This window comes from Chlorocebus sabaeus, chromosome 4, assembly GCF_047675955.1.
Source record: "Chlorocebus sabaeus isolate Y175 chromosome 4, mChlSab1.0.hap1, whole genome shotgun sequence".
NCBI lineage: Eukaryota > Metazoa > Chordata > Mammalia > Primates > Cercopithecidae > Chlorocebus > Chlorocebus sabaeus.
The window spans coordinates 16,941,717-16,968,445 of record NC_132907.1 but is presented as its reverse complement, the minus strand read 5'-3'; the positions used below and the strand labels follow the sequence as shown (position 1 = coordinate 16,968,445).

Genomic DNA, 26,729 nt, shown 5'->3' with positions numbered 1-26,729 from the left:
CTATTCCTGAGGAATCCATCCCCAGGATTCACACACCTCTCACTAGGGCCCACCTCCCCACACCACCACAAAGGGGATCAAATTTCAACATGAGTTTGGGTGGGACAAACCATATCCAAACCATAGCACCCACAAAAATAAAGATAATAGTAAGGAAACCACTATGTGCCAGGCACTAGATTAAGTGTTTATATTCATCCTCCACCTAAGAACAGTACTACTGGCTTTTCCACTGACCTGAAAACAGGTCCCACTAGCATTTTCATCTTATGAATGACCACTCTAAGGAACAGAGCCATTAAATGGCTTCCCAAGGTCATATTGTCATGGAGCCAGTATCAAAGGCTGTTGCACTCCTAACCAGGACGCTACCCCTTCTTGTTTTTACCGGATGCTCTCAGAAATGTTTCAAGATCATGCATCCTGGGAATCAGTTGCAGGTCCCTGAAGTCAGAAGCCCAACGCTGTTCATTGAGAGCCATGATCTGTCACACACCACCCTAGAGCTGGTTCTTAACCCATAAGGTAGCTATCATTCCCATTTCCCAGTGAGGAAAGTAAGACACCACTCCTTTATCCCACCAAGAGCGTAAGGGACCACACAGCTAGTAAGTGACTGGGCCAGGTTTCAAACCCAGGTGTGGCTCCACCGTGCTACCTCTCCAGATCGTACATAGCATTATGATTCCTTCACAGGACAGGACTATATCATGATGTATTATGCTGGTGACCACAACCATTTTGGCAATGGCTTTCTAAAAATATAGAGAAAAAAAGCAAATACTAAAAAACTGAGTTTTTGGCTTTATATAATATATGAATAATTGGAAGTACATTAAATTAAGTATAAGAAATGCATTCTCATGGCCTCAATTCACGTAGTCTGCCCCAGAAGCAAAGTTTTATGCATTGATAAGACATTCACTCTCCCTAAGGCAGTGCAAGCAAGTAGAAGGACACTGTGCCTAGGATCAGAAGACCTGAGTTCGAGGCCAGTTTCTGGCATTTCCTTGGGAAGGTTGTTCAATCTCCCTGACGTTCAGTTTTCTACTCTGTGCAGTGGAAATTATAACTACAGTACCTGCTGAAAAAATTGGTGGGTTATAATTATAACTATGGCACCCGTCTGTCCCACCTCATTGTTGTAAAGATCAGATGAGATCAAATATAAGACAAAGCGTCCTATCTGAATGAGATATTTAAAGTTGGTTATTATTATGATATGGGTTTCTAGGCAGTAAAAACTTACCGTATTCTTCCACAGAAAAAGAAAAAGATGGTGCGTGGGTATATGTGTACTTATACATAAACATGGATATATATGCATGCATGAATATGATTACAAGGACATATGTATAAGAACGTTGTGTTATGCAAAAAAGATGAGAAAAACTAGTCATACTCTCACAGAAGAAGCCCTCATAAAGCATGCTAGGGCAAGTCTGCAGTCCTCTGATTTTAGTTGCTTAACTATTAGATACGCAGACAGTGTTCAAAGATTGTATTCAAGGCACTGCAGCCCTCAGAGAACTAGCCCCAAAGCCCATGACCCCACAAGCAACTTTAGGGAGCTGCTGTGGATGGAGACCTGGCCCCACTGGAAAGGCACTAGAAAATGAGCTCTTACCTTGCAGGGAATGGTCGGGGGAACATCAAGGAAAGAAGAAGGAATCATGAATGGCGCTTGGGGTTCACTCAGGAGGAGCTCTTCCTGATAGGCGCTTTAAAGGAATCAGTGGTCAAAACCCGTGGATGCAATGAGCTCATTCATCCTTGAGGGACCCTCTGTCACCTCTCACCTGTCCTGAGGTCCTCCACACATCCCCCTTCTCTGTTCTTATTCCAAATTCCTCTACTACATTAACACTCTAGTTTTCTGGGTAAACTTTATTAGATTTGTTACTTCTATTTTCCTTTCCCATTAGTCAGTTTTTAAATGTGGTAGCCAAAATAATCAACATCACTGGTAATTATACCCATACTCAGAAACTCTTCGGGTGAAGGGGCATGGCAGAACTCCACAAGGAAATCCCGTTGTGAAGAGTATATATTTCGGAAAGTCATTTTTAAGTGACGTGTATGATAAAGCACATGCTACATACCAATGGAATTTAATGCTCAAATGGAATAAATTGTGTTTGCAGTATACATTTCCCTAGATCCATACATGAAATCACATTTCCATTCAACAGTTTTCAAGTCAGTGACCAATTCCCTCCCACTTCTCCTGAAATTTATATGAACCTGAATCATTTTAATACCACTGAAAAGAAACACTATACTTACAAGGAGATGAACAACAGGTTTAATAGTTTTAGTTTGCGGTACTAGGAGGCAAGATGGTAACTCTAATATCCCGTGTACCTCGACTCCTAGATCTGAGTAGTCGATAAGAAAGTAGGGAAAGGACTACCAGCAAGAAAAGAAGCCCACTAATATGTCCTTCTCCTTCCTCCTGTGTTTTCTTCTGCTTAATAATTGAGTCTAATATTAATGGACAAGGATTGCCAGAAAAGTCATGATCTAGAACAGGGGTCAGTAACCTTTTCTGTAAAGGACTAGAGAGTAAGTATCTGAGACCTTCGCAGGCCACATGGGCTCTGTTACAACTACTCAACTGTGCCATTGTGCCACAAAAATGGACACAGCATTGCTGTGTTCCAATAAAACTTTAATTATGAGCCTTGAAATTTGAATTTCACATGATTTTCACGTCAGAAATATTAAATTCCAATTATTTAAAACTATAAACATTATTCTTAGCTCACTGATCCTATAAAAACAAGCAGTGGGCCAGATTCAGCCTATAGGCTATAGTTGCCAGTGTCTGGTCTAAAACTTTTAATACATTGAAAAGAAATTCAAGTCATTTTCTGAAATTGAAGTCATTTTCGCTCTTTCCGCCCATTTACTTTTCCCTAAGACTTTATGTTTTTCCCCACACTCTCATTCCCATTCTGATTTACCAGGACATTACTTCTCGTCTCTACCTCATGTATTTGTTTTATCGCACTATAAACCTTACTGGAGAATAAGACTATTTGCCGGAGACCCACGTGTAAACACCCAGCACTGCAGCAGGCACTAACAAAGTGGAAGACACAGAACTTGCGGCCGATCTTGTTGACATGGGCAATAATCCATTCCCTTCTCCCTCTTTCTTCCTGGTAGAGTCCACCTCTCATAATAGAGTCTGAAAAAACCAGATTGTCACTTTTCCACCTTCCTGGCAAACAAAGGGGTATGTCTATGACCAACTCCTGGACAGTAAGACCTGAAGAGAAGTCTGTTGGGGTGATTCTGGAAAAGGTTTTTCTCACTGGAAAAAAAGAAGGCTACAAGAGCAGAATCCCCACCCTCTCCTTGTTTCCTACTTTGGGATGATATCATGTAAAGAAGACAATATTTAGAGCTGCAGCAGCCATTTTGCAACCATGAGGGAAGTCCAGGAATTGGTCCACAGGCATAACATCATTAATCCACCAAAGTACCTCCGTACCTCTCTCCCTCTGGACTTCATGTTGTAGGAAATAATAAATCCCCAAGATGGGAATTTTGTTACCATCTATTACACTGACAGACTTCACTCTTGCACAGCTTACATTGCTGAAGGAGTGATGTGACACATAAAATGAAAAACCATTATAAAAAAATCATAAAATATCAGGCAGGACACAGCGACTCACACCTGTAATCCCAGCACTTTGGGAGGCCAAGGCAGGTGGACTGCTTGAGCCCAGAAGTTCAAGACCAGCCTAAGCAACATGGCAAAATCCCGTTTCTACAAAAAAGTACAAAAATTGGCCAGGCATGTAGTGGACACATGTATTCCCAGCTACTTGGGAGGCTGAGGTGGGAGGATCACCTGAGCCCAGGAGGTTGAGGCTGCAGTGAGCCAAGGTCATGCCACTGTACTCTAGCCTGGGTGACAGAGTGAGACCCTGTCTCAAAAAAAAAAAAAAAAAAAAAAAGGAAGAAAAAGAAAACCTAAAATACTATAACAACTCCTCCCTCCTTGGCAGCTCTAGTCAACCTAAATCAAAATACGTTCATTTCTCTCCCACAGAGTTACTGCTCTATATCCACCTTCTGCTTTACGGACAAGCTTCTTAAAAGTTCATCTATCCTAGCAGGGCACAGTAGTGCACACCTGCAATCCCAGCTACACAGGAGACTGAGGCAGGAGTGTGTTTTGAACTCAGGAGTTTCAGATAAGCCTGGGCAACACAGCAAGACATCCCCACCCCACCCCACCTCCACCACTGTCTCTAAAAAACCCACAAAGTTATCTACCCTTACCATCTCCACTTCGTATTCTGTCATCCTCACTCCTCCAATAGCAATACTCTGCCCTTCTTTCACCCACACTACTACATCAAACTGCTTTCAACAGAGTCACCGGTGACTTCCGAGTTGATAAACCCAAGCACAGTTTTTAGCTCCTATCTGGCCTGACCTCTCCCCAGAGTTCAAAATAGTCAATACTATTCACTATGCCTCTCCCACACCATACTTTTTTTTTTTGGTTTGTTTGTTTTGAGACAGTCTTGATAATGTCGCCCAGGATGGAATGCAGTGGTGCAATCTCGGCTCACTGCAACCTCCACCTCCCGAGTTCTAGCGATTCTCCTGCCTCAGCCTCCTGAGTAGCTGGGATTACAGGTGCCCACCACCATGCCTGGCTAATTGTTTGTATTTTTAGTAGAGATGAGGTTTCACCATGTTGGCCAGGCTGGTCTCAAACTCCTGACCTTGTGATCCACCTGCCTCGGCCTCCCAAAGTGCTGAGATTACAGGCGTGAGCTACCGTGCGCCTGGCCTGATTTTTTATTTTTTATTATTATAGAGATGAGGTCTCACTATGTTGCCCAGGTTGGTCTGCAGCTCCTGGTCTCAAGTGATTCTCCCACCTTGGCATCCTAAGTGCTGAGATTATAAGCATGAGCCACCACACCTGGCCCTTTATCCATCTTTTAATGTTAATAATTATATCCATTTCTGTTTCCTTCAAAAATTCAAGTGGAAAACCTGACATAACTAATGGTACTTTATTATTATACCTATATCAATTAACACATGTGTATAAAACTTCTACTTAGTTGTGCCAAATACAAGTGCACAGTATGGGTGATTTCCCCAACTTGTGAAGAATAGTGCTGTAGTCACAGGAGCAGGATAGATCCCCGCTTTCAAAATTGGGTTTGGATGCCAAAATCAATAATGCCATCACACATGCAGCAAAGGGGTTTGAAAGGTTTATTGCTCACCTTTTTTTTGGGGAGAGTAAGATGGGTTCCCAAGCTGGTCTGTAAGCTAGAGAGAACAAGAAAGGAGAATGGCTTTGGGATTCTTATTGTGGTTAGGAGTGGGGCTGTGATGAGGGTTCCTGTACATGGGCTAGGGCTTACACTGTTGGAACTTCCTGCTAGTGCCAAGGAAGGACCACCCAAGCATTCTTATCAGTTTGCCCAGATGTGGGGCAGAGAGGAAGGAAAGTGGTGGGGCTTGAGAGCTGTCAGCAGTCAAACATCAAAAATTAAGTCATACTCTGTATTACAACAATTAGAAAAGAAATAAAATGTAGTGTATCAGTTCTCCATTGCTATAATATTGTTACATAACAACCCACAAACCTCAATGGTATACAAAAATAAATGTGTCCTGCTTACACATCTGGAGTCAGCCAAACAGCTCTGCTGATCTTGCCGGAACTCATTCACTGTCAGCTTGATCTTGGCTGGCTTTGCCTGGGGTGGGCTGTACTCTGCTCCATGTCTCTCATCCTCCAATAGGCCAGCACAGGCATGCTATCATGGCAAAGGCAAAGGTGCAGGAGTAAGCCAGCCCAATCACACAAGCACTTTTTAAGCCTCTGCTTGTGGCACTTTTGCCAAAATCCTATTGGCCAAGCATGTTACATGGCCAAGCCATGAGATGTGTACACATAAGAATAAAAGATGTGTACATAGAAGAGTAAAGAATTGGGGCCTGTTTTGTTACCTACTGCACCTACTAATGGATTACTAATATGTCACAACTCTTATCCTAGATTACAGTATTAAGAGAAGGAAAGTCAATTCAATGATATATTTACTACTAAATGTTAGGTACTGTACTTGGAATTAGAGTTACAAAAATAAATGAGATAATACTAAGGAGCTCACAGTCAGACACTGGAAAAAAAACAAACAAATCAATACATTATTAAAATAAATGAAATAAAATCCAATGTAAGTACATGAACAGATATTTTAACAAGAAGTGGCATGGAAATGAAAATAAACTCTTGTCTCCTTTATCATATATTTCATAGCTAATTAAATTAATTTTATTGTAATCAAATTTACTTTAGACGCTGAGGACATAAAGAAAAAGTTTACTGAGACTCCCCAGTGAACGGCTGCATAAAAATGCAAGCCCTCTAAAAGCAAAACCAGATTGTAAATTCTGCTAGGCTAACAGAAAGTCATTTGATTCTTTTGTTTTTCCATTACACTTAGTAGTCAATCAAAATGTATAGTGTGCCTATATGTGTTATTAGTCAGGGTTCTCTAGAGGGACAGAACTAATAGGATAGACAGGAAGGGGAGTTTATTAAGGAGTATTGACTCAAGATCACAAGATGAGGTCCCACAATAGGCTGTCTACAAGCTGAGGAGCAAGGAAGCCAGTCAGTCCAAGTCCCAACACCTCAAAACAGGGAAGCTGACAGTGCAGCCTTTAGTCTGTGGCTGAAGGCCCAAAAACCCCTAGCAAATCACTGGTGTAAGTCCAAGAGTCCAAAAGCTGAAGAAGTTGGAGTCTAATGTTTGAGGGCAGGAAGCATCCAGCACAGAAAAAGATCAAGGCCAGAAGACTCAGCAAGCCTGCTCTTCTGTCTTCTCCTGCCTGCTTTATTCTAGCCTCACTGGCAGCTGATTAGATGGTGCCTACCCAGACTGAGGGTGGCTCTGCCTCTCCCAGTCCACAGACTCAGGTGTTAATCTCCTTTGGCAGCACCTTCACAGACACACCCAGGAGCAATACTTTGCATCCTTCAATCCAGTCAAGTTGACACTCAACATTAACCATCATGATGTGCAAGCTATTTTGCTGGGAATTTGCTAGGAATCGAAAATTCTTAGTTTTTTTGTGTGTGTGTTTGTTTGTTTTTTGTTTTGAGTCTTTAATGAGGAAAAAATACTATCGTGCTCAAGAACACTGTGTGTCTGGTGTGTCATTGGGTCAAGGGTTGGGGACACACATGGCAGAATTCAGAAACAGGGTAACATCAACAAAAATACACACAAAAAGAAAAACAAAAACTAGCACTTAGCATGATCAACTCTGTTTCCTCATCATTCAACAGCATGTTGGGGATCCCGCGGCTGATGGGGAACACACGTCCAGACTCTGGGCACTGCAGGGTGCCCTCCAACACATTCATCTCCAGCAGCATGTGGTGCATCGTCCTCACCATGGAGATTCCTAGCAAATACTCTAGGTATTTTAAATAGAAGAAATTTAATACAGGGAAATGATTACATATATAATGGAAGAACTGAGATGTCAACCGGAAGAGTGAGGCAATCCACATTTTACCAACTACAGTAAGTGATCTCCAACGTCATGGCTGGAGGACTCAAATGGTGAGAAGGCAGAAGCTAGAATCATGGTGGACCTCACTTGCAAGAGTCACAAAGAAGATACATCCATTCAGTTCACAGAGAGGGAAATACTCTAGTTTCTACCCTCTACTTTCTTATTGCTCTCTAGTCTTCCATTTTATCTAGACTGCTGACAAGCATGCAGTGGAAGGTGAGCACCAGATCTGAGAGGAAACAGGCAATGTCTGGTGCACTACACAAGAACTCTCGCAGGCATCTACTAGGCTTGCTCGGTGACTTATTTAAGGAGTAACCCTCTTTTATGTATCAGAGTAGTCTATGGTGTGATATAATATATTGTTTCTTTTGATGACTGGTTTCATTTGTTCCCTGTAGGCACCTAATCACTGTTTTTAAAATTCCCCAGGAGATTCTGATATACCCAGTCAGCTGAGAACCACTGAATAGTGGCTTTCAAAATTTTGAACATCCAAACATTGTCTTCACAGAAAATCTTAATGTCTGAAGTCTGCTGTACAAAACATAGAAAAGCAAGGCTGTTCTGCTTGAAGCATAGGTTGGGAACCTGGATTCCTCTCAAACCCAGGCCACTCCTGAGAACATGGTCTGGAGATTTGAAGATTCCCAAATCTAGTCCATCTCATTAGTTGATATGTATGGACATCCTCTGTGTCTCTCAGTGCTCTCTCATGTGTAGACATATGGTGCCCCATTCCAGAGAGTGACTTTAGTGTAATGCGGCATTAAAGGAACCCTGGATAGACCTGTACTGGACCTTACATATTAGAGAACTCTGCAGATAGCTGTAAACTGAGTAATAATTGGCGTCAGGTAATTTTAGCACAGTTTGGGGATAAAATGGTGCATTAATCTCCCAGTTTGTGGCTTATTAAACTTTGAAATGGAATTATTTGAGACATAAAAGAGATAGCAGTACTTTGCTGGATCTTCTCCATTAGTCGAGATTGTTACAGAGGAGAAATTTTTGCCACTGTTTATCAAATGTTTTTTCCTCTAGTTAATCCATATCATTCCGGGAGCTTTACCCAGGAGGAGGACGAATTACTTGCCTTCCCTCGATCTCTTTCAAGTTCTACCCCCGCACCTTTAAACTGTCACACGGAATCTTTGGTGACAGAGGAATAGAGGTGGGCAAGCAGGGCGTTTGGAAACCAAACTGAAAACAAATTCTCCAAAAAGCACAGATTCACCAGCCTAGAAATGGCTCTGTCTGGATGGATTCCTTGAGATGTGTTTTATTTCCATTAAAAACACAAAAACTTTCCTTTCACTGTGTCTCAAAACGATAGAGAAAAACATTCAGCCTTTCAAGTATTCAAGAAAAGCTTGAAGAAATAGAAGAAACTCGTTGCTCTCTGGGCCACGTTAGGAGGCAGAGCGTTCCTGGAGAACTTCAGGATTCTTTCGCAAGGGAACCCACGGTGGGCGTTCAAAGCCGATCCAAAGGATGGTCCTCTTTTTAGAAAACAAAAGGAGCACAAGGGTGGGGGACTGAAGGTGCCCAAAGCTGGTGGGTCAGTGTCACTGTCTTCCTCCCTTTCGCCCCTTTCCTCCCGCTCCTTTCTCCCCTGTGGCCCCGAGTGCCTCTGCTCAGCACCCCTTTCTCTCCAGCCCCGACTGCCCATCTTCGCTCCTACCCTCGCGCGTCGGGGCCGTGTCTACACCCACCCCAGGACCTGGTCCGTCCAGGCTCCTTCCCATCCTCACACCCGCGCCTTTCTCCCTGCGGCCCCGGCTTGCGGCTCCAGCTGCCCAGCTCTTCCCGGGACAGGGGATCCCGCCAAGGGGGCCGCCCCCGCCCGAGCCCTCCCCCGCCCGGCCGCACCATAAAGCGCCCGGCCGCGGCCGCGGAGCGCAGCCGCCAGCAACCAAGCACCGCGCGGCCGGGACGCGAGCGCCTCCCCCGACGGCAGCCCGGACTCCGAGCACGGGTCACCTGCGCCGCCGGCCCGGGCCCCGACCGAGGTTCAACGCACGGCCCGGGGACCCCCAGACAGGGCCAACGCCGCCGTCGCCCCAGGCCTCGCGGGGAGCAGGAAGAGCCAACATGCTGGCCCCGCGCGGAGCCGCCGTCTTCCTACTGCACCTGGTCCTGCAGCCGTGGCTGGCGGCCGGCGCCCAGGCCACCCCCCAGGGTAAGTGGGCTCGGGTCGGTCCCGGGGGCCACAGGCACCGGGTGCCCCATCCGCGGAGCGAGTGGAGGAGGGACCTGCTCGGCCCTGTGCTCCTGGGGCCTTGCTCAGCCCCTCTCTGTACCTCCCGGGCCCAAAAAAGCATATTGTGATTGGAGGTAGTGATTAGTCTAGAATTTTCTGAAATTCGATTATCCAATGATGGGAACAATTCCCTAAATAGGTGGGGGATGTAAAATTGATTCAAACTATGCAAAGACGCGGGATTGCCTTCAAAACTTGCTACACGGCGCTAGACCTCTAACGTGTTAGGCTCTGGTGTAGGGTGAACTCCGGGTCCTGCATCCTGTGCCGGTTCCCTCCAGGCAGCCTTGCTCCCTAAATTCTTCCATAGGCATAGCGATGTTCGCCCAGAGTGTGCTCTTGACATCCCTCAGAAAGACGCAGAATTACTCTACTTGCCCTGCCACCTGCATTTTCTGCTCTGACTTTGCTTGAACGCCAAAGAGAACGTTTCTTTCAGGAGTTGGCTTGATGTCTTAATTTCTGGGATAAATAGGAAGGGCTGAAAACCTGGTCTTTTTCAGTGAAATCATGTTCTTTGCAGCAAGATGAGTGCAGCTGGAGGCCATTTTCCTAAGTTAATTAAGGCAGGAACAGAAAACCAAATAGCACGTTCTCGCAAGTGAGAGCTAAACAGTGGGTACATATGGACATAAAGGTGGAAACAGTAGACACTGGGGACTCCAAAAGTGGGGGTGAGGGTTGGGAAAACTACCAATTGGGTACTACGTTCACTGGGTGATGTGTTCACTAGAAGCTCAAATCCCACCTTATGCAATACACCCACGTGACAAACTTGCACATGTACCCCCTGAATCTATAATTTAAAAAAAAGTCTTTTTCTATGAAAAGGTAAAAATATAAATAATGTGAAAAGATGCTTGGACAGTCCTCAAACCCCTTGGTTAAATGGGTGTGAGATAGCCATTGGGTAGAAAGCAGTTAAACAGTTTTTTTGTAAAGACCAAAAGAAAGACATAATTTAAGCAAAAAAGAAAAAAAAAAAATCTTAGGGCTCTAACTGGCCCTAACTGGTCAGGGGTGAGCTTCATGTGTTTGAACTTGGTGCCTGGGTTGATTTATTACTGACTTTGGAAATAAAACTGGAAGAGACACACAACTTGAAGTAAAAGTTGTTTTTCCTCTTGAAGCCAGAGCAAAGAATGCCTATGAGGGTGTTCTCAATTCCCCTGCCTCCCGCTGCTGGAATCGCCCATTTAAACTGCATTTCGCCGAATAACTCATTTTCATTCCAGACCAGACAACCAGAATTGTGGTTTCAGGGGCTAGAGTACTGCTAACTTTTAGTTTGTGCTGAAATATTTGAAATGCTGTAGTCTGTGCCTCATAGTTCTAGGAAGGTAGGAAAGGAAGCTTTTAAAGACGCTTCAAAAGTCTTATTGTGGTGATATTTGGCAAGTTTGAATTTATAGGTATAATTTTTTTGCATTATATGCATTCTTGACTTTTGAACATACAGCGTCATGGTGTGCCTTAGGTGTGCTGTTTCTCAGACATACCTGACCATTTTATGGAGACTTGAACTCAGCCTATATAACCTAAGTTATCTGGTTAATTTAGTTGCTGTAGATGATCTGATTAAGTCAACTTTCTGATAGATTCTTTTATTGCATTATCTAGTCTGCAATTATCAGGCTTAACAGGATAATTTGCTTATCTCCTTCTTCCTCTGAGCTGCATTGCTAGTCTTAAATTAGTATATATTCAATTTACATACCACGGTAGCTGGGCTCATTGATAGCAGTAATTTCACCTCTAACACTAGAGGATTGTGCTTCGATCCTGGCACTTTTACTAAAACATAATAACATTAATAGAAAATGGTAGTGTCTCATTTCCTTTTCAAAACACTCTCTATATTCATTACTAAGTAATCCCATCTCTGCCTCTTGAGAGAGATGCAAACGAATCAGACGAACCATAGATTGAAATACAGCAAGTTTAGCTTGAGTTACATCATGGACCTGATCATAGTCAAAGCAAAAATCAGGAGTACTAAGAATTTTGCTTTGAAGGTAGTTCCCATACTTTAAAAACATATCTCTTTTCTGAAGATGTTTTGTCCTGAATGGAACTTTAAAACATAATACCTTATTTCCCTTTGCCCTCATTAGTGGAAATGTAAAATTTCCAATTCTCTTGAAGATTAAAAAATCCAATTTCCCTTTTGAAATGCAGTAGGCAACAGTGTTTATGGTTTAGGGATATAGGCACTAAGAGGAACACAGTAAATGTTCTACTTTCCAACATGTCTCATATTAAATTCATTACTGTGCAAGGACCCTGGTACATGCGAAAAATACAATATAGATCCAGTTTGAAGACAAATTGTCTTTTAAAAAGGGTAGACATTCTTGAGTAATCAGGTTTTTGCCTGTTTGCTTTAGAACTTTTATTCATTCTTATTACAAAAGCAATACTTGCCCATTGTAGCAAAGATAAAAGTTAGAAAAGCAAAAAATAAAGAAGAAATTTAAAACTTATGTTTATGCAACCCAGGGATAGCTTCTATTAACATTAACATGTTGTTGTCTTTCATTTCAAATCTTTTTCTACGTGAAAATATATTTCAAATGGAATTATGTTATACATATAGTTTTAGAATCCTTTTTTCTTAATGTATCATGAACATCTTTCCACATCTGTAAGTATTCAGCTACACTTTAAAATTAGGTAGTATTCTGCTTTTTGGAAGAATCAAAATGTATTTAGCCAGGGTTGTAATATAGAACCCTTAAGTTGTTTTTGGTGTTTTGATATTGTAAATAATAATTTATTGAACAAGTGCGAGTGTCACAAGATGGTTTAGGATGATTTTAACCATCCCCTCAATCTCAGCCAAGCCCTTCTTTTTTTTTTTTTTTTTGGCTAAGAACAGTTAATACTTTCATAGCAAAATGCTATGCCAACAGAGCTTAGGTTTACCTCTCTTCCAATTAGATTTTCACCTAATTCTTTCCTAAATAGAAATTCTAGAATTACCACTAGTGTCTAATATTCTTATACCTAAATAATTTACCATGTTATCCATTATTTCCATAGGATAAATTCCCATAAGTAAAATTCCTAGGTTAAAGAGCACATATGTTTTAGAGCCTTTATTACTGTTGTTTAAACTGTCTTCAAAATGTTTATACTAGTTTAAATGTTACACAGTGGTACAGAGACTGCCCATTTCCCTGAACTCCCACAAACAGTTGAGTACTATTGTATTTACTAATTTTCCAATTCGATGGTGAAAACAATATCTTATTGTTTAAGTTAGCAACTCCTGCATCATTAGATAAATACATGATTACATCATTAGATAAATACATTTGTATACTTAATGGTCATTGTAATTCTTTTTATATAAATTGCCTTTTCATATTCCTTGCCCATTTTTCTGTTAGGATGCTTATCATTTTATTGATTTGTAAGAACTCTTTATCAATTGTCAATATTACCCATTTAATAACTAGATTATTATATCAAAGACAACTGTAGGTGCTGAAGTTTCTGCAGGCTATGTAATTGTTCAAGTGATATTTGCATATGCTAATAGATATACTAAGTAACTTCTACAGAGTATTACCCAAATTTGGCCTTTGCCTTTTAAATGACTCTAGGCCTACTCTCTCATAGCTTTCATAAATATTACAAAGTTTGTGAGAGAAAGTACTGCTTGCTTGATCAAAAGTAACTTATACAAATACAAATGCAGATTCTGATTTTTGTAGACCAACTCTATAAGTCAAGATATAGTCAAGAAACAGAAACCACATCATTTGGTTTTGTTTTGTTTCCACATTGGGATTTTTTTAAACAGAGAAATGCCAGAAAATTGTAAAGGCACAAAGGGAACACTTAGGTCTCACAGAGGTAGCAAATCATTTTCCGCCAGCACATCTACCGCCATATCCATGTTTTCTGCTGCATTTCCTGTCATTTGTCACTGACCAGGAAAACACAATTGGCTCTGGTCCTGGAGGTGCCTAAGGGACTCTGTGACAGAAATTCACTGCTTGGGGACATCAGTAAAGCAATGGCTTGGATGCTTTCACCAGTCCCCCTTGTACTTTAAGCCTTTAGTGCTTTTCCTGGTGGGCATTTTCAGAGCTACTTGTTCAGCCAAACCCAATTTTGTGTTTGCAAATTCAGTCCTCTCTTGAAGGCTATACCCAGTGATGAATATTGTGCTATATTTCTTCTGGCTCAGATGTCCAGCCACTGTAAAAGTAACAGGGAAGAACTGGTGAGTTTGGCAATATGGAAAAGGGATTACAAGATTAGTTTACATTACTTTGTAGCTTACTGTCAAATTGCCCCCCCCAACCAAAAAAAACCCTGTTTTCCCCCAAATTGAATCTTTCACTTATACCCCTTTTCTCCCTTCTCCCCAGTCTTTGACCTTCTCCCATCTTCCAGTCAGAGGCTGAACCCAGGCGCTCTGCTGCCAGTCCTGACAGATCCTGCCCTGAATGATCTCTATGTGATTTCCACCTTCAAGCTGCAGACTAAAAGTTCAGCCACCATCTTCGGTCTTTACTCTTCAACTGACAACAGTAAATATTTTGAATTTACTGTGATGGGACGCTTAAACAAAGGTAAGCAAATTTGCTGAAATTATTTTCTTAAAAATCTCCTTTTTCTATTCCAGGATTAGAGGTATACTTTCTTTAAGATGGTTTTCTTGTACAATTATATTCTCACTAGTCATCTCAATTTTCAATATTGAATTCTTCTTACTGTACATTTACCTATATGGGGGTGGTGGGTTCAGGGAGAAAGTGACATTGGGAGAAAAAAAGAAGAATTGCTGTGACCAAGATGGCTTTTGACATTGTCTCATCCTTATGTTTTTCTGAATCCAGTTCTGGAGCAGACAGGTCAAGGGACAATTCAGCCACTATCTTACGCAGCTCAGGCTGCTATAACAAAATACCATAGAGTATGTGGCTTAAACAATAGACATTTACGCCTCACAGTTCTAGAGCGTGATAAGTCTAAGATCATGGTGCCATCTTAGTCCCATTTTGTGTTGCTATAAAAGACTACCTGAGACTGGGTAATTTATGAAGAAAAGAGATTTATTTAGCTCACAGTTCTGTAGGCTGGGAAGTTCAAGGGCATGGCCCTGGCTTCTGACAAGGACTTTCTTGTGTCACAACATGGTGGAGAAGGTCAAAGAGGGAGTAGACACATGGGAAGAGGAGAAAACCTGAGGGGCATCCTAGCTTTATAACAACATACTCTCTCAGGAACTAATCCATTCCCTTAGAACTAATTCATTTTCACAAGAGCCGAAACTCACTATCTCAAGAACGGCACCAAGCCATTCATAAGAGATCCACCCCCATAATCCATACACCTCCCACAAGGTGCCACCTCCCAACACTGCCACACTGGGGACCAATTTTCAGCACAAGTTCTGATGGGGACAGACAGACCATATCCAAACCATACCACCAGCAGATTTGGATCCTCGTAAGTGCCCAGTTCCTGGATTGTAGATGGCCATCTTTTTATTGTGTCCTCACATGATGCAGACAGACAGCAAGCTCTCTTGTGCCTCTTCTTATAAGGTCACTATTCCCGTCATGAGGGCCACACCCTCAGGACCTCATCTAAACCTAATCATCTCCCAAAACTCCCACTTCCAAATACCATCACACTGGAGATTAGGAGTTCAATATATGAATTTGGTGGGGCAGGAGGAAGGGGCAGATACAAATATTCAGCCCATGACAGCCACCGCATACCATTCTTATGTTCCCTTTGAAGCCAGTGCTCAGTAGACCTAGCTCCTAGCTCCATAAGCTCCTAACTGGCTGTGATGGAGAGAATAGACCTTAACCAGTAGAACAGGATGAATAGGGCTCTTTTCTCCCTGTGCATGCCAGACACAGGCCTGTCACTGGTTTGATCCTTCTGCTGTCATTTGTTTTATTGCCGTAGTAAGTTACTATAAGCACTGAGAAGTGAGTCCCAAAGAAAATGGTCACTATTTTTCATTGCCTTCTCCTCCACTCCTGCCCGGGGGACAACACCTGTTCCTGTTTATTAAGGAATGTGACAGATGTGTGTTCCTACTGCTTCATGCTTTTAATAAAATAGGAGAACTGGTTCTTCTGGCTGGATTTTATGTTTATTTCAGTTTGCTCTACAAAGTAGACACTTCCTAGTGCTTCAAACTCTCTCTTAGATTGTACTTGTGATTATACACTTAAATCTGTAGGCATTAGGAAATAAGTTTCTAATTCTTAATTTTCATAGGACTCTAAAGTTAAAAGTGTAAAGGAATGGGGTTTTAACCCCTTCTTTTCTGTCAAATTCCAACATGCTTCTTCCCTGCTTCCACTCTACTCCCAAGTCTGCTTTATCTGTATGTGCCTCACAGCCTGTCAGGGGCCGTAAGGAGGTGTCAGATAATAAAGTGAGTCTGGGGACATAGCCAGCAGATGGGTCAACCATTCCTGTCCCCCTTTTCCCATCTTCAGCCCTAATGAGGGGTGATTCTGCCCATGTCTCTGCCTTGAATCAAACAGCTGCATTTTGCCTAGCATCTGTTGAAGGAACTGCTTACCTTCTGACAACCCAGCTACTCAGTTTGTGATCTGTAAAAATCACCGTTCTTCATCTGTGGATCAGCAACTTCTCCTAACCTGTCTATTTCAGAGGCATTGCAAAGAATTTTTTTTTTTTTTTTTTTTTTGGTTCATCCAGCTTAATGGCCAGAAGTTCCTCTACAGAGTAAAAAACTGCTCCAAGCTTTTGCCCTCACTGCCTCTCACCCTCTATTTCTAAATTGGTCAGTATTTGTGAGCCCATTGTGGAAAGTCTGTGTTGCTGGGAAGCACAAGGAAGCAACTTCCCCTGAACTGATCCTTTCAGTTTGCATAGACAAGAGTAACACTAGATTTAATGGGCAGTAGGTAAAGGGTAAGGGAATCGTTACTATGTTTCCTCTGAAGAATCACCAGTAATGTGAGTCAGCTGTAAATACCAGCTGATCAAAAATTTTAGGGGCTGTAATCCCAGCACTTTGGGAGGCTGAGGCAGGCACATCACCTGAGGTCAGGAGTTCGAGAGCAGCATGGCCAACATGGAGAAACCCCATCTCTACTAAAAATACAAAAATTAGCTGGGCATGGTGGTACATGGCTATAGTCACAGCTACTCGGGAGGCTGAGGCAGGAGAATTGCTTGAACCCACGAGGCAGAGGTTGCAGTGAGCTGAGATCATGCCGCTGCACTCCATACTTCAGCCTGGGCAACAGAGCGAGACTCTGTCTCAAAAGAAAAAAAAATTTTAGAGGAAAAGATGAAAGGTTTGAGATGAAGAACTGAAAGATGAACATCTCCCTACCCTCCAACCTATTAGGAAAGATAAATTGTTCTTAGAAACTATGGGGACAGAAGGAGTCCTGGAAGAATCTAGAAATGAGAATTCTTATAAGGCAAAGAGGGATTTATGGTATTATTAGAGCTTGGAGAGTTGAAGTGACACAGAGAAGTTGTTTCACTGGAGCGGTCGGAAAAAGTACGAAGATTTGCCAGCACTGGTGAATATGAAAGTTCCAGGAAGGAGAAGTCCATTCTGACTGGAACAATAAAAAGAAGTCACTGGGTTCATCAGATCCAAGGAAAAGACAGAGCCTATGGTTGAGACTCCCCACTGAAGTGTTCAGAGGTAGCCATGCTGGCTTGACATAATGCTCCGCACAACCCTCCATAAATTATCTTCCTGGATGTGGTAGGCTCCAGACAGCATTCATCTGGCCAAGGTTCAGCTGATCTCCTCTTCTGCTGATTTGCGTGGAAAACAAGGAAACAGAAGAAATCCAAATGGATCTCTACTGACTTAAAACACCTGAGTAGGAAATAAAACACACCCTTTCCTCCATTAAAGTCCAGGACTAGGCGATGAAGGAGGGTGACTACACAGCATCAAAGAGCAGAATTTGGTCATCTGGGCCCCATATGACCTCCTGGAACAAATTAAAATGTAGCTAATGAAGACTGTAAAGAAAGAGTTTGCCACTGAGCTCTCTGCTACTATTCTCACCCTCTCCAAGTCAGCCTACCCCAGACCACCTCATTACTGTTCACAGATATAATTTGGATCAAGATACACCTGACCTCTGAGACCTCTAGTGGCCCCCTTTCCAAACTGAATAATGTACCCATGTCTCAGTGAGGCATTCAGGGCTTCCACTGCATGGCCCCAAGCAGCCTGTCCAGTTTATCCCTCGTTCCAACCTCCATGCAGCCTGAGCTTCAGCAAGATAGGCTATTGCCATTCTTTGGGACCGCGCATGCTGTCTCTCCTCCATCCTTTTATTCCTGCTCTCTGCTCCCTTGGCACATGTCCTACATCACCTCTCGACACCCAAATCCTACACATTCGAGACTCATCTCCAGCTCCTTCTGATGTTCTTTCTAATATGACTTTGTACCTCTTAAGGAAGACATTCATCTTAGCTCATCTTGTACTTGAATTACTTCTAGGTCTTCTCTCCGTTTGGTTGGGAGCTCCCTTGAGACAGGGACTATGCAGCCCTTATCTTTACATCTGCTACAGCACTTAGCAAGGTGCCTTGTACGTAGAAGTGGTTCATGGGCAGATTGAAAAGAATAAATGGAGGCTGAGAAGAATAGACTTGTTTGTGAAAAATGACATACACCATTGTGAAATTCTGGGATTCCACAATATCTGACACACAGTAGGTAATAAAAAAAAATTATGTATTTATTTATTGAGACAGAGTTGCTCCATCACTCAGGCTGCAGTGCAGTGGCTAGATCTCGGCTCACTGCAGCCTCTGCCTCCTAGGTTCAACTGATTCTCCTGCCTCAGCCTCCCAAGTAGCTGGAACTACATGTGCACACCACTACACCCGGCTAATTTTTCTATTTTTTTAGTAGAGATGGGGTTTTGCCATGTTAGCCAGGCTGGTCTCGAACTCCTGGCCTCAAGTGATCCTCCTGTCTCAGCCTCCTAAAGTGTGGGGCTTACAGGTCTGAGCCACCACACCATGCCAAAAGATATATATATATTTTTTTTAATGAATAAATGTTGAAGGCCTTTTGGAATAGGATATAAGAGGATACAGGTAGTATTTCTGGTAGATGTGATCTGCCAGGTTATTAGTAATACAGGCTTTAAATCTTGATAGAAATAAGCATCCTACAGAAACCGCCTGGCTAGATAGAAGATATGGCTGATGTTCTTCTAGTATCTGGCACAAAGACAACTTTCCAGTTTGTATCCTGAGTTTGAGTCACAAACTGCATCACTATAAATACATCTCTGAATCTCTCTTAACCCTGGTTGATTGCCTATAAATGGGGATAATAATAGCTACCTCTCAGGTTGATTGCAAGAACCGAATTATATAAGGTATAATAACTTTCTTTAGACTATGAGGCTCAATAAAATTTTCATATTCTTAAACAGTATTAGAGAGAGAGAGATGTCCGCTATTTAGGCAACTGTTTTCTAATGATGATGGTTTGGTGAACTCCTGGCTTGCCTTGATGACAGTTTCACCTTTCAGAAGAAGAAAAGGAGACTGCTTCTTTAGTCTTAGTATGATTGTCTCAGAACAACTTGGTGCTGTGAAGTGAAGGAAACCCAAAGTGTTTGCTGTAATAACCAGAGAGTGTCAGTCAAACTCCTTAGCCTAAGGATAGGACATGCAAATAGTTCAGAGTAGTGGTTCTGAAGCTTGCAAGCTAAAGAGAAATATAGATTAAGAGAGATAGTAGAGCTTAAAAAATAAAATTTTAGACCCAATAATAAGTGGAAAAAATGAGGGGCCTCAAGCATTAATAATAATATTTATGGAGTCTTTTTTTTTTTTTTTTTTTTTTTTTTTTGAGATGGAGTTTCGCTCTTGTTGCCCGGGCTGGAGTGCAATGGCACGATCTTGGCTCACTGCAACCTCCACCTCTTGGGTTGAAGCAATTCTCCTGCCTCAGCCTCCCGAGTAGCTGGGATTACAGGCACGCGCCACCAGGCCCGGCTAATTTTTGTATTTTTAGTAGACATAGGGTTTCTCCATGTTGGTCAGGCTGGTCTCAAACTCCCGACCTCAGGTGATCCGCCTGCTTCAACCTCCCAAAGTGCTTGGATTATAGCCGTGAGCAACCACGCCCAGCCCTATGGAGTCTTTTTCATGTACCAGGACTGTGTTTAAAGCTCAAAGCCTATTTTCCCTTTTAACTTTCACAGTATTCCTATGAGATGCCCTTGAATTCGCTTCATTTTAAAGTGGTCATATGCAGAAGATGGAAAGAATTTTAAAATTTGACACAAAACTATAAAAATTAGGATAGACAAGCTAAAACCTAATTGAGTCAAAGTTGGTGATTCACACATAAGATAATAAAATGGATGTTTTTAGCCATGTTCAGAATAAGATATGGAAGATATGGAAGAAATAAGTCCACCTCCTGGAATAGGTAACGGGAGATTAACAGGCGATTGAGGTAAGTCATAGATGGCTCTTCTGTTTCTGTCTTACCCATCAAGGGGAATGTTCTTCAAATTGTCAAGGATGGTTAAAAGAAAACAAAAATCCAAGCTAGATGAGGAGATAACAGAAAAACACCCACTCTCTTTAGTGAGACTAACTATTCAGGTCCAGATGAATTACATATTGGGATAGTTAGTGAAGAAAGTGATAGTGGAGCCACTGTTAGTATCATTTAGAAATCGTAGAGAACAGAAAGGTCCTAAAAGACAGGACAGGCAAATGTTTCCATTTTTATAAAGAAGGGAAGGTGGATTCTGAAAACCACAGGCTACTGAAATTTAGGACAGAGCTCTAAAGGGTTATATGATTATTCATGTATTTTGGGATTGCCTAGAAAAGAAATCTGTGATTTTTTTAAAGACAAAATGGATTTACTAAGAATAAATCATGCCAAACTTTTTTTTCAGTAAAGTTTCAAAGCTGATAGATAAAAAACATGCTGTGAGCATAATGTATCTGACTTCAGAAAAGAATTAGATGAAGTTGCTTATTATACCTCTCTAAATAATATAAAAAAGAATAAGCTAGATTATAGTACCGCTAGGGGTTAATAAGTCACTGCATAGCAAATTATCTAGTGGTTTTTGACACGGCTCTGTCTTGGGTATTGAACTGTTCAACATGTCAGTGACGTGAGCAAAGACAGCATTTTATCGTGTTTGCAATTCAAAGCTAGAAAAGAGTTGAACATGTTGGATGCTATCATTCATATTTACAAATGCCTACCAGATAATACAATGGGCCAAAATCAATCAGATTAAATTCAACAAGAATAAATGTAAAGCTATCAACTAGGAGTGAAAAGCAAATTGCAGAAGTTCACGATGTGAGACATCTATCCTAAGAGTTCTAATCAACAACAAATCCTAATCAGTGTTGAGGATAGTGCCTGACACAAAATAGATACTCAAAAATGTTTGCTGAATGAATGAATGAACAGATACTGTGATGCAACTGTTTATAAAAAGCTCCCTACACTTTAGGTTTCATTAGCACATACATATGGCCAGGTTAAGGAAGCTAATAGTCCCACTGTACTCTTAACTGTCCAGGCCACATCTAATACTGTGTTTAGTCCTGGACACATTTCACAGGGACACTGTCAAGTCAAAGATTATCTTGAAAAGAGTCACAAAAAGAGCACCTATCTGGGCCCCGTTTTGGGGTTTTGTTTTGTTTTGTTTTGTTTACCACATTTAAGTAGAAAAGTTAAAGCAACTACAGAAATGAAGGAACCAGACAGAAGACATGAAAAATATGAAATTTGCCTTACAATATTTGAAAAAAGGGCTAGGTGCAGTGGCTCATGCCTGTAATCCCAGCACTTTGGGATTACAGTCTGAGGCAGGAGTATCACTTGAGCCCACACATTCAACACCAGTCTGGGTAAAAAATTAAAATATATATATATATATTTTTGAGACAGAACCTCACCCAGTTGCCCAGGCTGGAGTGCAATGGCACGATCTCAGCTCACTGCAACCTCCACCTCCCAGGTTCAAGCAAGTGTCCTGCCTCAGCCTCCTGAGTAGCTGGAATTACAGGCACGCGCCACCATGCCCGGCTAATTTTTTTGCGTGTGTCTTTAGTAGAGACAGGGTTTCACCATGTTGGCCAGGCTGGTTTCAAACTCCTGACCACGTGAACCGCCTGCCTCAGCCTCCCAAAGTGCTGGGATTACAGGCGTGAGCCACTGCGCCCGGCCAAAAATACATTTTTTTAAAAATTAGCCAGACTTGGTGGTACATGCCTGTAGCTCCAGCTATTCAGGAGGCTGTGGCAGGAGGATCACTTGAGCCCAGGAGTGTGAGGCTGCAGTGAGCCATGATCATGCCACTGCACTCCAGCCTGGGTAACAGGGCAAGATCTTGTTTCAAAAAAATAAAAATAATTAAAAATAATTTAAAAATAATATTTGAAAAATGTCATTTGGAATGAAGATCAGAGTAAATCTCTCTCTAGCTCTGAAGAGTAAAATTAGGATCCATTGGTAGAAGACAGAGGAAACATATTGGCTCTGTATTAGGAAAATCTTGGAGAGTGATCCAAAAGTGAAATGGGCTTCTCTGCAAAGTAATGAGTTCCTTGTTACTGGAAATGTGCTGGTAGAGGCTGCACTTTTATTGAAGGAATTTGTGAAGTGAGATATTAAGCTGGATGACTTATAATGGTAGTATTTTGTCATTCTACCAAGGCTAGAGAAGTTTCATGGGCGCTTAAGAAATTGCTTTGCAGCTGTCTCCTGTAACATGACCTTGGGCTTCTGTGCACACTCACAGCTTTGTAGCCTACCAGATAGTTGCATACTATGATGAATCTCATACTTTTTCAAAACAGAAAGTCCTCTGCAGATGTTTAGCATAATTGCTGTGTTTTCTTTCACTAGATAGGTGTGTGTGTGTGTGTGTATACTCTGTATACATTACATTGTCCAAACTGCCATAAGAAAACTTTGAAACAGGCTGCATTTATCACAGATAGGAGTCACCCAGAGTACTTTCAGAAAAAGCAGTTTGCTGATTTACCTTTTCTATGTATTTCCAAAGCACTAAAGTTACAAAGACCTCGTGTATAGGGCATGAAGATAAATAAGCAAAGGCAAACAAGCATATCCATCACAAGAGACATTAATGTCAAGGAGGCAATTTTTAAATGTACAATTATTTTAAAAGAAGAGGAAAGGTTGACAATGATGGCTTCCATCATATGTTTAAAAGTGCCAAAGAGCAAAGCCATTTGCCAAATAAAGCAAAGAGCTCCGGACTACCTTTGTGAGTTTGCTGCCTGCAGGCCAGGCCACTCTGGACTCCTTTGCCCAAGCAGACAAAATATTATCATTTCTAGTTCTTTAAAGCTGGCACCCTGCTTCGTAACTTTGACATTCAACATATCATAATATTTTTGACTACCAGGTCCACTTTTCAGAAAGCACCTTTTGAAAATTCTTTCTGAAGATAGCAATATTTCAAATCTTCATTGCCTGGGCTTGGTTTTTAATCTCCTGCCAGTCACTGAAATCGTATTTAATCAGACTGGGCTATGTGGTTCCTGTGTCCGGCTGGTCCCAAGCATGGAAATGTAGCTTTTGGACAGTGCCATAAAATTGGGCCCCAAATTGTCAATTACACAAAGATGCCAAGTTTAGAGGGAAAGGATTTATATAACCAACAAAGTGTTCCACATTTAAAAAAGGACATAGTTGTGAGTAATAAAAGTCAGAGTGGACACACTCTATTTTATCTATTTTTTTCACTTCATAGGTAGTTGTAGTGGTGCCCTCAGATACTATGGGAAGTGGGAAAATCAGTAAGATATAGACTTGGCAGCAGGGAGGGACTTAAGGTGGTGGGAAGATTAGGGCCAGTCCTGGGATAGGGAGTTGAAACGTTATTTAGAATCCGCTAGGGAGTTATTGAAGGCTTTCATTTGCTTCCTTGCTTGCTTTGAGGAGGCAATAACTTGATCAGAACAGTCCTCTAAGAAGTTCAATCTCTCAGTCCAAAAAGTCCATGCAGAAAGAGCCCTAAAGTAGGAAGGGGAGTCAGGAATCTAACAGAGAAGCCCAGAGGTGGAGCAGAGGCAGAGACATCGTTTGAGATGTGAGCACCCACTGACTGACAGCCTTCAATTCCAATCCAATCTGCACTGCATTCTCGGTAGTAACCCTGCAAGATAACCAGCTGCAATTGCCAAGAAAGCCTGTGCAGCTGGTGGTAAGTGAAAACTGAGGATGCGAACTGAATGTGCTACAGCTGAAGAAACAGTTGTACCTGGAAACACTCAATGGGTTCACCTTGCCTGCTGCCTACACAGAACCCATTTATCAAGACAGGGGAATTGCAATGGAGAAAGGGTAATTCACGGAGAACTGGCTGTGTGGGAGACTGGAGTTTATTACTCAAATCAGTCTCCCCAAGCATTCGGGGATCAGTTTTTAAAGATAATTTTGCAAGTAGGGGCTTGGGAAGTGGGGAGTGCTGATTGGTCAGGTTGGAAATGGAATCATAGGGGGTCGAAGTTAGGTTTTCTTAATGTCTTCTGTTCCTGGGTGTGATGGCAGAAATGATTGGGCCAGATTACTGGGTTGGGTGGTGTCAGCTGATCCGTCGAGTGCGTGGTCTGCAAAAATATCTCAAGCACTGATGTTAGGCTTTACAATAGTGATGTTACCCTAGGAGCAATTTGGGGAGGTTCAGACTCTTGGAGCCAGAGGCTGCATGACCCCTAAACTGTCATTTCTAATCCTGTAGCTAATTTATTAGTCCTTTAAAGGCAGACTGGTCCCCAGGCAAGAAGGGAGTCTTCGGGAAAGGGCTGTTACCAATTTTGCTTCAGAGTCAAACCATCTACTGAATTCTTTCCCAGAGTTAGTTCGGCCTCTGCCCAGGAATGAACAAGGAAAGCTTTAGTGTTATAAGCTAGATAGAGTCAGTTAGGTCTGATTTCTTTCACTGTCATAATTTCCTGAGTTATAATTTGGCAAAGGCTGTTTCATACCCAGTGACTGTTTTCCTGAGTGCTCTCCAGGGTGGTGGCCAGGCAGAGGTGTGGTCAAGCTGGGAGGTGGGATGGTTCCAGCCTCAGGGGCCTAGCTGCTTCTTCCTTCCCAGAGGGACGAAACGGTCATCCTCCTCCCTCTGTAGTGTTTTCCCCTGCGTTTTGCTTCTTCTACTATGTATGGATGTGTTGGGATAAGATAGGGTGAGACGAGCACCAGGAAAGGGGGCTGGCAAGAGGAAGGGAACCCTGTCCGTTCTCTTCCCCTTCCCGCTGATGCTGCCTCCGGAGAAGGTGAGGAAAACTTGCACCCAACAGGCTGCAGGCTCCTGGGGCTAGAACTTTCTGCTTTTCCCGGACTCTGTATGACTGATGTGAAAACATTGAGCTTCCTGAGCCTGCTTGCCCTCTGGGTAGTCTAACTGCTCTGATGATAAAATAAGTGTAGAGGCACTGAAGTAAAGAATTTGCAATAAAAAAGAAAATGAAAAATGGAAGCCATAAGAGAAATGAGTATTGGATCAATTGTGAAGAATGGGAAATGTCAAGGCACTTGATAATTTTTCTGCTAACAGACATTGTGAAGATGGAAGTTTCCATGGTTTTCTTTGCCTGTGTTTTCTTTTGCTATTGTCATGAGATCTAGGGGCATGAGGGATTTGTCATTTGAGTGTTACATTGCAACAAAAAGCAAGGCAGAAGTACAGAAACCACTTCAATGAGAGTATGAACACAATAGGAGGTTTTGCTACCTTGAATTAGATGTTGAATTGCTACTCTCTAAACTTTATTTTCTATATACAAAGCTTTAAATGCAATCATTTAATTATTCGTTGAAAGTTTATATTAGCAACATTTAGTGTGTACCTGCTATATATAAAGTATCCCACTAGGTACTATTCATCAAATTAAACCCAGCTATTTAGTTATGAAAATAAACCATGGCCCACATGCCCTGTGAAGCCCTGTTAAAAGCAAGCAACATGCCCAAGAAAATATATTTCCTTTGAATTTCACAGAAATCTTAGTTTGGGGAGGAAAAACCAAGAGTTTTTGTTATAAGCCAGTATGTGCATCCTCTGAAACAGTTAATGTAGAGAACAGAGGTAGTGGCCATAACTGAAATAAGGAGATAGTGAGTGAGTGTGTGTGTGACCTAATTCAAGTTTGGTGGTCCAAGTGGTATTTTTCTTGGCCTGTAAAAATTCCGGGTATTTGCAAAACTGTTCTAAATAGTAATGTAATAGAAGTTTTTATAAAATTGAGTTAGTGCATATGTTTGGACTCAGTTTCTCCCTCTTTTGGTTACTATATATGGTTCTAATTTCCAGCTGTGCAGTTACTATTGTAAATTGTCAACATTTAAAAAATTTTTCAGATTTAAATTATTTGTATTGATACATAATTTTTACATATTTAAGGGGTACATATGAATTCTCAACAATTAACATTAAATAAAAGGAGAAGATTCTGTTCTATCCCAGATTAGAAATACCTTAGAATTTCTATTTGGGTCTATTTTCCTCCATTCCATTATTTTCTTCCTCTTCATACCACATTTATATGCATCTTACCATTTATTTATATTTATTTAATACTTTACTTCAGGAAAGTTAGTATTGTTCTGGAATCAGAAAGCCCTTCTAGCTAGTCTGTCTTGCCAGGTCTTTCTGATTCTTCTCCCTCAGGAAGCAAGTGGTGGTGACCACGTCGACATAAGAGATTTCCCATCTGACTCCTCCCACCATCTCTGTAGGTCACAGAACCTCACGTCAACTGGCTCTCTTCAGACTGTGGTCAACTGGAAAATCCAGTCAGAGTTCAGAAGGGTGGGAAAATAAACCTAGAAAGTCTAATGTGGAGAAAGC

The 26,729-nt window shown here is 41.8% G+C and overlaps 1 protein-coding gene across 1 annotated transcript in view; it reads left to right on the top strand.

Annotated features, from left to right (window-relative positions):
• Positions 1-9,483: 9,483 nt before the first annotated feature.
• Positions 9,484-26,729, top strand: part of THBS4 (thrombospondin 4) — a 46,273-nt gene continuing 29,027 nt past the window's right edge. The window contains exons 1-2 of the mRNA XM_007976598.3: positions 9,484-9,763; positions 14,227-14,430. Of these exons, the coding sequence (XP_007974789.1) occupies positions 9,676-9,763; positions 14,227-14,430 (292 nt within the window). The 5' untranslated portion in view covers positions 9,484-9,675. The remainder of the gene's footprint in view (positions 9,764-14,226; positions 14,431-26,729) is intronic.